Raw genomic sequence first — 13,117 nt, 5'->3', positions numbered from 1 at the left:
TTTGCACGGCGATGCAAAGGTGCCCGGTGTTCGCCGAACCCCAGTTAAACGTGAGCGCTGGTTAAGACGCTCCAGAAATAAAGCAAACCCTGACCCGCCGAAACCTCTGTGGGGGGGAGGGAATGGTGAAGCCGAGGGATTCTCCAGGTCCCCGAGGGAATTCGGTGGGTCCGAATGAGCATCGTGGAGGTGCTTCCCGGTACCTATCACCCCGAAACCAAGGGGAAGGCCGTGGCAGGTGGCGTTTCTCCCCCTCCCACCCTTCTCCAGTAACCAGCGCCATCTCTGCAAACAAAGGGGAGGGTGTGGGACGCGGGTGACGGTGACGGAGCAGCGCAGAGGAGCGTCCAGCAGTGAAACCCCACCCCGGGCGGGCGCTTGAGCTGGCCCTGCCTGCCCTTATAAGCGCAGGTGCACCCAGGTGTAAGCTGATCCCCCAAGGGCTGCAAGCGGTGACGGGTGACGGCGACGGTTTCGGTCCGTGGGTTCTTCTCCGCCATCGTCCGGAGCGCAGCAGCGAACAAGCCACCATGTCGATGGGATTGGAGATCGGCGGGGTGTCCTTGTCGGTGCTGGGTTGGTTGTGCAGCATCATCTGTTGCGCGTTGCCCATGTGGAGGGTGACGGCCTTCATCGGCAACAACATCGTGACGGCGCAGATCATCTGGGAAGGGCTGTGGATGAACTGCGTGGTGCAGAGCACGGGGCAGATGCAGTGCAAGGTCTACGACTCCATGCTGGCCCTGCCGCAGGACCTGCAAGCCGCCCGCGCCCTCCTGGTGGTGGCCATCGTCTTGGCCGTCCTGGGTTTACTGGTGGCCATCGTGGGCGCCCAGTGCACCCGCTGCGTGGAGGATGAGAGCACCAAAGCCAAGATCACCATCGTCTCCGGTGTCATCTTCCTCCTCTCCGGCATCATGACCCTCATCCCCGTCTCCTGGTCGGCCAACACCATCATCCGGGATTTCTACAACCCGCTGGTGCTTGACGCGCAGAAGCGGGAGCTGGGCACCTCACTCTACGTGGGCTGGGCGGCCTCCGCGCTCCTGCTGATGGGGGGGGCCCTGCTCTGCTGCTCCTGCCCCCCCAAAGACGACAGGTACCCCACCGGCAAGGTGGCCTACTCCGCCCCGCGCTCCGCCGTCACCAGCTACGACAAGAGGAACTATGTCTGAGCCGCCCCGGGACCCCCCTGGCACCCCCCGACATCCCACCCACCCCACCCCCCTTCTTCAGGACCCTCATCGCCCTCCGTGGGGACTGGGGATGGCGGCACCGGGGCGGGCGGGGGCGCGAAGGAAGGGCCCGGGATGGCCGCGGGGTCAGGGCCGGGCTGTGTAAATAGAGACGGTTTCGGTTAAACAAGAGGCGGTTTCGGGTCGGCGGGAGATGCGGCGCCCGGTGTGCCCCTGCCCGCACTGATGGCACAGGATGGGGGACAGGGATGGGGATGGTGCCCCCCCGGTGCGTCCCCCACCATCGCCGCCAGCGAGGCACCGTCTGTCCCTGTTACGCGTGGTCTGTACCGGTTACATTTGTCAATAAACATGTCCTGTTTTGGTAGCCAGAGTGTCCTTGGGGTGGGGTGGGGGGCAGGATCCCACCGGGAACGGGGCGGGGGGGGCCAGGGATACAGACCCCCCCAGGAGCCACCCCACGCCCTCTGCTACGGCAGCACCCGGCGGCACCGGGTTTGGGGACGGGGGTCTCCGGTCCCTCTCTCCACCCCCCCCCCCACTCCCACCCCGGGGGGTCTCTCCCTGGGGAGGGCCGGTCGCCCCCCCCCCCCCGCCCGCCCTGGGGCAGCCGGCAGGGTGGGAGGCAGCGGGGCAGGCGCCGGAACGCGGCAGCGGCACTCCCTGCCTGCCCGGGCCAAAGTCTGCCTCCACGGAGGGGAACACGGGGCGCTCCCACCCCCCCCCCCAAGAACAGCGGCTGGGGCGAGGCCGCGTTGCACAACCGCTCCCACCGCCACGGCACGGCTCCCGCCTCCCGCGCCACGCTCCAGCGGGCAGGGACAAAGCGGGCAGGAGCTGCTGCAGGTGCACGGGCACATCCTGCGCGGCCGGGGCCGGGCAGACTCCTCAGCTGCCTGCAGCCTGCCCCGGGGCTGCCCGCCCCGCTGCCCGCCCGGGGGCTCGGAGCAGCTTTGGGGCAAACGCCGCCCGGGAGCGGGCGGGCGGCTCGGTGGCCCTGGGTGCCCCCGCAGGCAGGAGCGGGCAGCCGGAGCCCGCCTGGCGCCGAGCGCTTGGTCTCGTCTCGGGGAGCCCCCGCCGCCCCGCTCGCAGGCAGGGGATGTGCCCGGCTCCGGTTCCCCGGGCCCCGCCTCGCCCCGCTGCCTGCGGGCAGCCGCGATAAGGATCGGCAGGGGCGGCGCTGCCCGGCTCTGCCCGGCCCGGGGCTCTGCCTGGCACCGGGGGGAGGGGGGGGGTTGGGGTCGGGGGGGTGGCAGACGGGGACGCGGCTCCGTGTCCCTGCCCGGCAGGCAGCGCGCGGGCAGGCGGTGACCTTGCCGCCGAAAGTCTGGGCAGCGCAGGCAGCGCCCGACACCCAACGCCCGCCCGCCGCCAGGGGGCGCCCGCCGCCGGCAGCGGGGCGGGGCCTCCCGCGCGCGCACCGCCTCGCCTCACGACCCGCGCGCCGCCGCCGCCATGATGTTCCGCCGGCTGCCTCGCGCCCCCGCCCCGCCCCGGCGGCTGCGCCCCCGCCCGCCGCCCGCCGCAGCGCGCTCCGTGGTGACGTAAGGACCCGGCCGCGCGCGGGACGGGGGCGGCGGGAAGGGTCCGGGGAGGGGGGCGGGGCCGTTATCCGGGGTTGGGCCCTGCCCCCCCCCCCCCGGCGTTAACCCCGCCCCCGTGCCATGGTTCCCCAGGGGGCGGGGCTTCCCGTGGGGCCGGGACACTGCCCCCGCCCCCTGGCCGTGGCCCCGCCCTCAGCCCCCCGTTCCCTCCACCCCACCCCCCCACCAGCGGGGCAGCCCTGGGGCCGACCCCCCGCCCCGGCCACGCCCCCGGCCACGCCCCCAGGCGCCCCTCTCCCGGCAGAGCGGTGCCGCTGGCCCACGCCGAGGTGGGGGGTCGCGGGGACCGGCCGCCCCTGGTGCTGCTCCACGGGCTCTTCGGCAGCCACGGCAACTTCCAGACGGTGGCCAAGGCGCTGGTGCGCCGCGGCAGCGGCAAGGTGAGGCCCGGGGGGCGGGGGGAAGGCCGCAGCGCCCCAAGGAGCGGGGTGACGCGGTGTCCCTGCCCAGGCAGGTGCTGACGCTGGACGCCCGGAACCACGGCGGCAGCCCCCACAGCCCGCTGATGACCTACGAAGCGATGAGCCTGGATGTGCAGCACCTCCTGACCCGCCTGGGCATCACCAAGTGCATCCTCCTGGGACACAGCATGGGGGGCAAGACGGCCATGACGTTGGCCCTGCAGCGGGTGGGCAGGCGCGAGGCTCCCGGGGCTGGCGGGGGCAGCGGGCTCGGGGGGGGGCTCCTGGAGCAGGAGGCTGTCGGAAGGGCGGGGGCACCTGCGGGGGCTGTTCACGGGCGCCAGCCTTGCCCACAGCCCCGCAGGCGGCGGCTTTCCTCCGTCACGGTCGGGGGTGCTGTCCCGCTCGGGGCTGTAAGCTGGGCTGCGGGAGCCGGAGCACGTCTGTGTCCGCCAGCCCCACGCTCTGCCCTGCGCCTCCTGCGCAGAGCACAAGGGAGCTTGGAGATCTCCCGCGCCGAGGCACAGGGAAATAAGAATGTGGGGAAGGGCACGTGGAGCGCTCTGCTGAGGCAGGAGGGAGCTAAAGGCCTCCAGGGAGTCTGGGTGGGAGCGGAGCCCCGTGCCTGGTCCTGCTGGGGAGATCTCGGCTGGCATCCATCTGCCCCGCTTACGTCCCCAGCCAGACCTGGTGGAGCGCCTCATCTCTGTAGACATTAGTCCTGTCTCGACCACACCTGTCTCTGAATTCTCTGCCTACATCTCTGCCATGAAGTCGGTGAAGATCCCGGATGGTCTGACCCGCTCTGCGGCCCGCCAGCTGGCTGACGAGCAGCTGCGGCCAGTGGTCCAGGTAGGACATCCCGCTCCTTGGATGGGTTTTCCGCTCCCAGCCTGTCCCTGGGACTGGAGCACAGGGCTTTAGGGCCACAGTCCCAGCAGGACTCTTTCCACCCCTGCTCACTCACCGCTGGAGGACATTTCACCAGGGCTGCAGGGGCGATGGGGAATGTGACAGCATGGGACACGGGCAGAAGGGGATGGAGGGGGGAGGATGGAGGGTGCCAGGGCATCTTGAGGGCTTGTTGCTCTTGCAGAACAGCCTATGATCCCCTTTTGTGGCAGCTCCCGCAGCTGAGACAGTTCCTCCTCACCAACCTGGTGGAGGTGGAGGGCCGCTACATCTGGCGGGTGAACCTGGACGCTATTTCCCACCACTTGGCAGATATCATGAACTTCCCCGTCTTCCACAAGCCGTATCCTGGCCCAGCACTCTTCTTGGGAGGATCCAACTCACCCTATATCAGGTGCAACTGGAGAGAAGCAGTTCGAAGTCTGGGTTTGGACCCCTGTGCTCTTCTGTGGCTGTCCAGGGTGGGAGGAAGCCCCCAAGATGGGGAAGGTCCTAGAGGGAGCTCTGTGTCTCCAGCAGCTGGTGACACCAATGCACTGGAGAGCGAGGGAGAACCTGAGGGCAGCCCCGGGCTTTCACAGCAGGGAACGGAACGTGGTCAGACCTGGGATCCTCCTTGGCTTGGGGAGGGTGAGGGAAGGCACCTGGGTGGACCCCTGACCATGCGTCCCACGGCACGTTCCCTTGTCCTGCAGCTCCAAAGACTACCCGGAGATCCAGCGCCTCTTCCCCAAGGCAGATGTCCAGCACATTGAAGGTGCAGGCCACATAGTCCATCAGGATAAATTTGAAGAATTCATCACTGCTGTCCTCAATTTCCTGCCACCACCGTAGTGCTGGGGACCAGGGTTTCTGCAAGCACCGCATGGGACCCGAGGAGCTCCAGGCAGTGACCTGGGGCTCCATGAGAAGTGGCTCGGCCTGGACCAGCTGCCCACATTGCAGTCCAGTCCTGCCTGCAGGGCCTTCTCCCACCCCGGGTCACCTGGAGCCAGAGCAGTGAGACACCTCCATCCTGCTGAGCTCTCCTGCCACCTCGCAGGGTGGCAGCGGCCCAGGACGCTGCCCTTCCTGCGCAGCTTGTCCTGCCCACACTGGAGCGGCTCGGATGCTAGGAGGGGGCAGGAGAGCCCTCTCGTGTTCCTGCCAGACCACCGGCTTCTGGATCTGTCTTGACTTTGCAGAATGCGCAATAAAGCTGAATCCATGCCAAGGCAGAACATAGTTTGGATGTGGCTGCGGAGGGCAGGAAGGGCACAGGAAGGGGCTCCTGCTTACCAGCAGGGATGCTGGTGTGGGGGGTGACAACTGGGCTGGGCCCGTCACACGCAGAGCTGTGGGAGCAGTGAGCATTAGACACGGGTTTGAGGATCTTTCTTGGCTCCCAGGGGAAATCGCGTCCTTCCTCCACCTCAGGGGCAGCGGGAGGATTGGGGACTGGGGGAAGCCTCCTGAGCAAGGAGATGCTGCGATCTTGCAAGCGGGAGGCATGGAAACCCCCCTGGAGCACATCTGCCCAGCCAGCCCCAAAGGCGGGCGGCACCTCCTCCCTGAGCTCCCTCTGATTTTTCACCTCCCACCTACTCAGCGTCTCCCCCCACCCCTTACCCCCAGGAGGCAACGGAACAGCAGCTACTGCCGGCTGTAACGACCATCCACCCACTGCGGGCTAAAGGCAGAGGAGCAGTGCTGTCTGCTATGAAAATGCCTTTATTAGGTGACGGGTAAAGCCAGAGATGGGGCAGAAGTAGCTCTGGGGGTGATGGATTTTTGCAACTGGGCTCTGTCTGGGGACAGTTAAGAGAGACGCTCACCAGCTTTGTGTTCAGTGCTCCAGAGCCAGGTGTCTGCTGCTCCCTGGGAAGGGTTTGCTCAGTTTGGGGCTGTTTGGAGGCCACAGAAGGACAGGAGACCGAGGACAGGTCTGTTTGTAATTGCCTCGCAGAGGGGGCACAAGTAGCTGGTTTGGAGATTGACTGTGTTTCTGCAGAGCTGTTCTTGGCTTTTCCTCTTGTGTTTTCTGAAGTGCATCTCTCTGGAGCAGGCCTGCGTTTGCCTTGAGCTTTCTGCTGTGTTATCCCCTAAATCAAACACTTTTGCTGTTCGTGTAGTTTTTTCACCTGTCAAGAACATGACCGAGAAGCTCCTGAGACGCGGGCTACTGAAATGAGTTCCTTGAGCGCCTGTCTCTCCTACAGCCAGCTGGGAGATGGGGATGGAGTCAGGCCACTGCCTGGCTCCAGCTACCAGCACACAAATCCTTTGGATATCCGGTCCGAGCCGTAAGGTCTGGAGCCCCGGAGTGACGGGGAATTTCTCCCCACTCCTCCCCGCTGGCCAGGTACCGGGTTTGGGGCACAGACAAAAGTCTGCTGCAGAGGTGCGAGGTGAAGAGACTCACCGTGGGCAGGAGATCAGAAACCTGGGAACAGGTAGAACTTCCTGAGCATTGTAATCCGTTCTTGCGCTGGCAACTGCCGAGGGAATTTTCCAAAGGAATATTGGACCTGGGGTGAGAGAGACAGCGGGGAGAAATGTGAGCAGCTCCGTTCCCAGCGTGGGAAGGGTGCAGGGAGTCAGGAGGCATCCCCAGGGCATGCGTCTGGTGGCACAAGGGATGCCATGGGCTGCACCAACACGATGGGCTCACGTGTGCCCACCACGTGGCAGGGCGCTGATGCCTCCAGGGATCCAGCTGACTTTCCAGGCCAAACCAGACCCCTTTTTGATAGAGCCTGCTCCCCGCTGAGAAATGGCCTGCCCTGGCCTGAGCCCTGCTCTGAGCCGTATTTCTGACCACTGGCATGGCTGCAGTTAACTACCCAGCCTCACCTTTCGGAAGATCTCCTGTAAGTCGCTGTTACAGGCATGTTTTCGAAACTGCTCTATCAGGCACTGGATGAAAATGGAGCCGGTTACTGGGTGTCTCCAGGAGACGGTATCTGGGGAGACAGAAGATGTCAAGTGTGATTTCACTGGTGTCCCTCACTGCAACAGTGATTAATGCTGGGTGCTGGAGCAGGAGACTAGAGCACCTTCGCTGAGATCATTGTATTTGGCCCATCCAACCCACAGCATGGCAAAAGGACAGGGCATCCTAGGGAAGGCAGAAGTGATGTGAAGATTTTCTTCAAGCCTCTCTGCTCTCCCATGCTCCCAGCCACGCCAGCTGCCAGGCTGGCACGGCCTGGAGCCATCTGTCACCCAGCGGGAGAAGACAATTTCCCCCAGCCAGCGACTGCACTGAGATCAGTTGGCTGGGGAAGGAGCGCAGGCAGAGCCGGTGGGGAGGGCTGGAGCCGAGGTGAGGAAAGGCAGCCAGGCAGGGGCACAAAGCTCTGGCCCTGGTGCCACTAAGAGGGATCTGTGGGTGTCCTGGAGTAGCCTTGTACCCTGGCATCGGGGGACACTGCCTTCTCCAGAGGCTGCTGGAGCAATGCCCAAGTGGTCACTGGATGGAGGGGACCCCCAACAACCCACCTCGAGGAGGAGGAGGTGTGGAGGGGACCCATGGCATCAGGAATGGGAGTTCTGTTGCCCTCGCCTGCCCTTCAGGCAGGGCAACTATTTCCAGAAACTGCTTACCAGGCGTGGAGGAATGTAAAGTGGCAAAATCACTCTCCAGGTGGACTTCACAGATTGCGTCATTTTCCAGCCCTGCAGGGATTGTGTGAGCCGAGCTGGGAGTGGGCATGGCAGGGTCTGCGGAGTCACTCACCATCACGGACCCTACGTTTCCTAGGAAGGCAGGGCCAGCCATCAGCGATGGTGAGGTGTCCCGTCTCCACCCTGTGCTCAGGGCTCACGTGCCCTGGGAGAGCCTGGCTGGCTCGCTCGCCTCGCAGGCACCTCGTAGCGGGGACTCACCTCCACGGCAGGACTGGACAATGACCACTTTGGGTTTGCCCAGCAGCGCCTGGCAGCACTTGTTGTTGAACCTGTCATAGATGATGTCGAGGGAAAGGATGTCTGTGGTCTCGTCTTTGCTCTTGGTCCCGCAGAGCCCAGCCCTGACCCCATGGGACATGAAGACCAGGAAGGTGCTGTCAGAGGTCCGGTGGTCTTTGTGATGTGCAAAATCATTCATGACCGCAACCATCCTCTGCAAACCAGCACAAGGAAGGAACATCAGCCACTTGTGACCAACAGTGTGGAGACCCAGCCACCAGCTGTGGGCAGGAGCCACTGCCACTGGGGACAGAGGTGTCCCCGTGGTGCCTGAGCCTCCCATCACCAACGCACGCAAGGAGGGTCTGTGCCACTCCCAGGGCCGGTGGCAGCTGCTTTGTGCAGTCCTTTACCTCGGAAGTTAAGTTGCAATGGACGTCCACCGCATAGCCCAGCCCTTCCAGCAGCTTCCTCATCCCCTCCACGTCCATTTCAGCTCCGTCCCGCCGTCTCAAGTGCTCAAACTCAATGTTGCAGATGAGCAAGGCCCTACGGGTTCGCGTCTCCCGTGGCAGATGTATGGGATAGACCTGTGAGGAGGGAGGCAGGCAGCACTCAGTGGTGGGTGGGTGCAGGGGGCTTCTCTTGGCAGGCTGCTAATAGCAGAGAAAGCCCAGGGGTGCAGCAACCACATCTCCCCGTCCCTGGGACATCTCCCCACATCTCCTGCCCTGCTCCTGGGTCAGCGAGGACCCTGGGTCCCCTTGGCAAGCCCCTGCCCGCTCCAGCAGGGTGTCCAGGCCACGCTCCAGCCCTCCTCTCATCTGCTCTGCTCACAGCACCTGGTTTCCTTCTGTGTCCCTGATGCGCTGGTACTCGCTCAGGGAGCACTGCTGGATCCACTGCTGGCCCTGGATGCCAGTGGGGGGCCCAGCGGGAGCCTCAGTGTTGGGGGAGGCCAGCTGTGCAGCGGGGGGCCCTGCAAGCAGAAAGCCCTGCAGTTACACTGGGAAGCACCTGCAGCAAGAGGGGACTGTCACAGGGCATGGGCAGGCAAGCGGAGCTAGGCTCTGCCCCTTAGGGGTCCCTGTTCAGCCCCACAGGGCACGGCCACCCCTGAGTGCCCTGTTGTCACTGCATGGCAAGGGGGAGTCAATGCCACAGAGCAGTGACACCAGGGATGCCCAACTGCCACTTGCCTTCAGGCCCCAGACACCTGCCAGGGCCAGGCTTTCCTTCAACACCCTCCCGGAGGTGCTGGGAGCCCCAGCGTGGCCAGGGCCACACCATGGCCCCGCATCTCTCACCCGACTCAGCGACCAGACCCAGCTGCTCCGCCAAGGTGCCATCACACCTCCTGAGGCTGTCGATGAAGATCTGACTGGCCCTGGGGCCCTTCAGGCGCACGTTGTCGATGAGGCAGCGGGCTTTGTCGGTGCGCACCGTGTATCTATCCTGCACCTCGTCCACCTCCTCCAGGTTCAGCACCCCTTGGGCCAGCAGCTCGTCCAGCAGCCCAGAGATCAGCGGCTTGCTCACACGCTTCACAAAGTCTGTCCGCACATTCAGCAGCAGCTTGTCTGCAGGGCAGCCCCGTCAGTGCCTAGAGTCCCCACGCCATGGGTCCTCCTACCCCACTGTCTGCTTCGGGTGCTTCCTCTTCCCCATTGCCTCCCCTGAGTGCTGATCCCTTCCCCATCACCCCTCTAACTGCTCCCCCTTCCCCATCGCCTCCCCTGGGTGCTGTCCCCTTCCCTATTGCCCTCCCCCCCCCCCAGCTGCTGATCCCTCCTGGGTGCTCCCCTTCCCCACTGCCAACTCAGGGTGCTGCTCCCTCCTTCATTGCCCACCCCGGGGGCTTCCCCTGCCAAGACCCACCTCCCCCTTTTCCCACGAACTCAAAGTGCCCCAGGGGATACATTTGCAAGGAGCAGAGCCCCAGCAACTCAGGGATGCAAAGTCCTGGGCCCCAGCCTGCATGCTGCATGGTGCCCCTGTGCATCAGGCTGGCCAGGGTGAGCAGGACCTGAGCAGCACCCAGGCAGGACCCGGCCAGGCCCCCATCCCACCAGTGAGCCCCAGCACTGCTGGCTGTACTTACCCGCCATTGCCTCTCAGTCCCCAGCCTGCTGAAGCAGCCACGAAGTCTATTTCCGCAGCAGAGGGGGAAAATGAAAGCAAATATCGTCAGAGCTTCATTTCCTGTCTCCCCACTTGGCCCCACTCCTGGGCTGTTGCCATACCCCGCCCAAGCCCCCGTGGTCACCTATAGCCCAGCACGCACCTGAGAGCCCTCCGGGCGTGTGGCCAGAGCCCTTGCGCCCTTTGCATCCATGCTCAGATTTCCTCCTGGGGGTACTCAGCACACCCCTGTGACACTGGGGCATCATGAACACGTGCAACTAGCCCCAGCACCACAACACCCAGCACCCGCGGGGCGAGGAGGAGGCTCCCAGCCCTCCTGCACCTCTCAGAGCCAGGCACCTGGCAGCTCTGCTTGCAGCTTGCAGTCCAAGGGCCAGGCAGAGGTGGCCATCCTCTGCCAAGGACCAACATCCCCTCTGTTCACACACCCTTGAACCCTCCAGACCTGTCTGGGGCTGAGCTGGGCTCGCCCCTTCCTCATCCTACCGTGTCCAGGCGCTGGCGGGGAGACACTGCCTTGGGTCGCAGCATCCTCATCCACCCAAGGGTTCACCAGCCCCATCTCCATCCCACAGGCGTGAGGGGGAAGGGGAGCCTGCCTGAAATGTAAAATCTGGAGTGTAAGAACACCCCATAACTATATTATCAGGGCTGTTTCGCAGGGCAGGTTGAGCGTAGGGTGAGACCCGGGTGGGAATGGCAGAAGTAACGCCAACGATGGGGAGGCCCAGGGAGGAGCCGTGGGGAAGGGGGACACCCAGCCGTTTGGGAGGTGGAGGCAGGCAGCGACCACGGAGCACTGCGGCTGCCGAAGGCTGAGCAGGGTGGTCAAACAGGGCAGCCTAGAGATCTTTTTACCACCTCAAAGGCTTCCACAGGCCCGCAGGGGAGGCCTGCCACACCGCCACTCCAAGCGCCCAAGACGGAGCCTGTGACAAGACCCCAGCGGCCAGGACACCGCTCGGGGGAGGCGGCGCTGCCCGTGAGGGGCCTGGGCTCCCCCCGGGCTGCCCGCACCACGGCCCTCGGCGGGCGGCTGCTGCCTGCGCCGGAGGACGGTGTGGGGCACGTACCCCCGGGGCACTGTGTGTGTGTGTGTGTGTGTGTGGGGGGGGGGTGCCTCTGCCTCCAGGCCCCCTGCCGCCCCCCGGGCCGCTCCCTCCCCCGGGCCCCCCCCGCGGCCGGTTCCCCGGGTCCAGACGGGGGGTGAAGGGGCCCGGTCACCGGCCGGTCACGTGAGGGAACGCCCTCCCCCCCCTCCGGTTATTTTCGCCCGCCCTTTTCTGAGGGGAAGGGTTGTCCGGCCGCGGATTGGCTGTAATGGGACGCGCTGTGATTTCTCATTGGACGCCGGGTACTGGATCCCGCGCCGCGCCGCGAGCCGCGCCGGGTCACGGGATAGGCTTGCTGGCGAGGAGAAGGGCGTGCTCTGGCGGCCGGTGGCGCTGGGCGGGGACGCGTTCGCTCTGTTCATTGGTCAGCGGTGCCGGTGGTGCCGGGTGCTGATTGGCTGCGTCGCGCGGGTCGGTGGGGGGGGCAGGGCAGGGAGCTGCACGCGGCAGAGGCGGGAGCGGCGCGGACGGAGCCAGGTGAGACCCCGCCGGTTCCCCCCTCCTCTCCTGCCGCCGCTGCTCCCCCGGGGCCCCGAGCGCGGCCTCTGTCCCCGTCCTGGCCCTACTCTGCCCGAGCCCCACGACGCTCCTCAGGCTTCTCCCCGCAGCCCGGCCGGGCCCTGCTCCTCCCCCTCGCCGCCCGGTGAGCGGGGCCTCCCCGGGGCCTGTCTGTGAGGGGCGGCTGCCGGCACGATGGCGGCAGCGCTGAGGCGGCGATGGCGGCCCCGCGGCCCGGTCCCGGTGGGGCCGGCGGTGGCGGCGGGCCCGGGCCGGCCTGCGCTGCTGCCCGCTGCGGCGCGGGGTGGCCGGTGACCGGCGGGGGGCGGCCCCGAGGTGCCGCCGGGGGCGGTGCAGGCTGGCTCACGTTAAGAAGGAGCGAGACGCGGAGCTTCCGCCGGGTCGGGCCCGGGGCGGAGGCTGCCGGCCCTGCCGCTCGGTCTGGCGGCTCTGCGGGGCCTGCGCCCAGCCGTACCGGCAGCGGCAGCCCTTCCCCAGCCCCGCGGCAGCAGCGGGCGGCCTCTAGGCTCGGTGAGCCGTGCCCGCCGGCGGGAGACCTCGGCCCCGGGAGGGCAGCGCCTCCTGCCAAGGGCCGTCCCTGCCCGGCGGGAGCCGTGGGGGTCCCGCGGGTAGGGGATCCTTGAGCCGCACCGACCGCGGTAACGACGTGGAGCTGGTTATTATGCCGGGGGCTCCCCTCGCCTGCGTCCCGCCGGGTGGGGTTTGCCCGGTGCCCCCGCACACGTTGCTGGTTTTTGGAGAAGGTGCCTCCTCCCCTTGTCGGGAGCTGGCGAAGCTTTCTGCGCTGGTTTGAAACTGCTGGTGGCCAAAGTTTGGTGGTTTGGCGTGGAGACGGTGTTGTTGCAGGTTTGACGGTTATTGGGAAAAAAAAACCAAACACCCTCAAATGACTATGTGTTGTAAACATAGGTTTCCCTAAAACATTTGCTACGATGCCTTTGGGTTTTCTTGCTGAATTAACTGAAGGAGGATGAGTTCAAAATAACCTGTGTTAAGTTGGTGGCTCCCAGAACATTACTGGGGACATTATGTTAACAGTCGTAAGGATCCTACTGCTGATTTTGTCAATGACCTGAAGAAAGTTTGCAGCTAAAAGCTGATGAAGCCCACAAGCAAGTTAGAGTGCAGAGCAGAGAATAAAAGATGAGGGTGATATACAGTGGTGTGATTAGTTTGGCACTGTGCTTTTGGTGAGGCCGTGCATCTATGACCAAGCAAACTGCTCAGGGATAGCAAGTCTGTTACACCAACAGAGAAGCCAGGGAGGAAGGAGTGAGGCCTGCCCTAGGGAGCAGTGCTTTTTGCACGGGTTCATGGCTATGTTGAGGCTGGAGGCAGGC

General features: G+C 65.2%; 4 protein-coding genes across 7 annotated transcripts in view; 3 read left to right on the top strand and 1 right to left on the bottom strand.

Annotated features, from left to right (window-relative positions):
- The first annotated feature begins 411 nt into the window (after positions 1–411).
- On the top strand, positions 412–1,563 carry CLDN3 (claudin 3). Its single transcript, XM_054847479.1, has one exon. The coding sequence runs from the start codon at positions 531–533 to the stop codon at positions 1,173–1,175; it is 645 nt and encodes a 214-aa protein (XP_054703454.1). The 5' UTR covers positions 412–530; the 3' UTR covers positions 1,176–1,563.
- Positions 1,564–2,584: 1,021 nt separating this feature from the next.
- Positions 2,585–5,333, top strand: ABHD11 (abhydrolase domain containing 11). Of its 2 annotated transcripts, XM_054847875.1 has the most exons (6): positions 2,585–2,740; positions 3,045–3,180; positions 3,255–3,428; positions 3,883–4,053; positions 4,326–4,507; positions 4,809–5,333. In XM_054847875.1, the coding sequence occupies exons 1-6, from the start codon at positions 2,652–2,654 to the stop codon at positions 4,945–4,947; spliced, it is 891 nt and encodes a 296-aa protein (XP_054703850.1). In that variant the 5' UTR covers positions 2,585–2,651; the 3' UTR covers positions 4,948–5,333. The 2 variants fall into 2 exon arrangements, with proteins under 2 accessions (XP_054703850.1, XP_054703849.1); XM_054847874.1 differs by lacking the exon at positions 2,585–2,740 and having other exon boundaries at positions 2,794–3,180; positions 3,251–3,428.
- Positions 5,334–5,803: 470 nt separating this feature from the next.
- LOC129215175 (caspase-1-like) lies at positions 5,804–11,252 on the bottom strand. 3 transcript variants are annotated; one of them, XM_054847871.1, is made up of 10 exons: positions 10,633–11,252; positions 10,103–10,148; positions 9,309–9,581; positions 8,844–8,980; positions 8,415–8,591; positions 7,981–8,215; positions 7,699–7,851; positions 6,946–7,055; positions 6,515–6,620; positions 5,804–6,233 (listed from the first exon to the last, which is right to left on the bottom strand). In XM_054847871.1, exons 2-9 carry the CDS (start codon positions 10,107–10,109, stop codon positions 6,528–6,530), a joined length of 1,185 nt encoding a protein of 394 aa, XP_054703846.1. In that variant the 5' UTR covers positions 10,110–10,148; positions 10,633–11,252; the 3' UTR covers positions 5,804–6,233; positions 6,515–6,527. The 3 variants fall into 3 exon arrangements, with proteins under 3 accessions (XP_054703846.1, XP_054703848.1, XP_054703847.1); XM_054847873.1 differs by lacking the exon at positions 10,633–11,252 and adding an exon at positions 10,286–10,304; XM_054847872.1 differs by lacking the exon at positions 10,633–11,252 and having other exon boundaries at positions 10,103–10,251.
- A 436-nt stretch (positions 11,253–11,688) lies between these two features.
- Positions 11,689–13,117, top strand: part of MTMR4 (myotubularin related protein 4) — a 56,789-nt gene continuing 55,360 nt past the window's right edge. Inside the window, exon 1 of the mRNA XM_054847432.1 lies at positions 11,689–11,735. The gene's annotated coding sequence lies outside the window, so the exon portion shown is untranslated. The remainder of the gene's footprint in view (positions 11,736–13,117) is intronic.

Source organism: Grus americana, chromosome 19 (genome assembly GCF_028858705.1).
Source record: "Grus americana isolate bGruAme1 chromosome 19, bGruAme1.mat, whole genome shotgun sequence".
In the NCBI taxonomy this organism is placed as follows: Eukaryota; Metazoa; Chordata; class Aves; order Gruiformes; family Gruidae; genus Grus; species Grus americana.
Note: the sequence above shows the minus strand (reverse complement) of the source record. Positions and strands in the feature narration are given on the sequence as shown.

What these genes read in the sequence shown, in the direction of transcription:
- CLDN3 (XM_054847479.1), top strand. Translation starts at nt 531, where the DNA reads ATGTCGATGGGATTGGAGATCGGCGGGGTGTCCTTGTCGGTGCTGGGT.
- ABHD11 (XM_054847874.1), top strand. Translation starts at nt 2,861, where the DNA reads ATGGTTCCCCAGGGGGCGGGGCTTCCCGTGGGGCCGGGACACTGCCCC. An exon ending in TGCGCCGCGGCAGCGGCAAG is followed by an intron (nt 3,181 to 3,250) that starts GTGAGGCCCGGG and finishes GTCCCTGCCCAG; the next exon opens with GCAGGTGCTGACGCTGGACG. An exon ending in AGCTGCGGCCAGTGGTCCAG is followed by an intron (nt 4,054 to 4,325) that starts GTAGGACATCCC and finishes CTTTTGTGGCAG; the next exon opens with CTCCCGCAGCTGAGACAGTT.
- LOC129215175 (XM_054847871.1), bottom strand. An exon ending in TTTACATTCCTCCACGCCTG is followed by an intron (nt 7,056 to 7,698) that starts GTAAGCAGTTTC and finishes CTGTCTCCCCAG; the next exon opens with ATACCGTCTCCTGGAGACAC. An exon ending in TACAGGAGATCTTCCGAAAG is followed by an intron (nt 6,621 to 6,945) that starts GTGAGGCTGGGT and finishes CTCTCACCCCAG; the next exon opens with GTCCAATATTCCTTTGGAAA.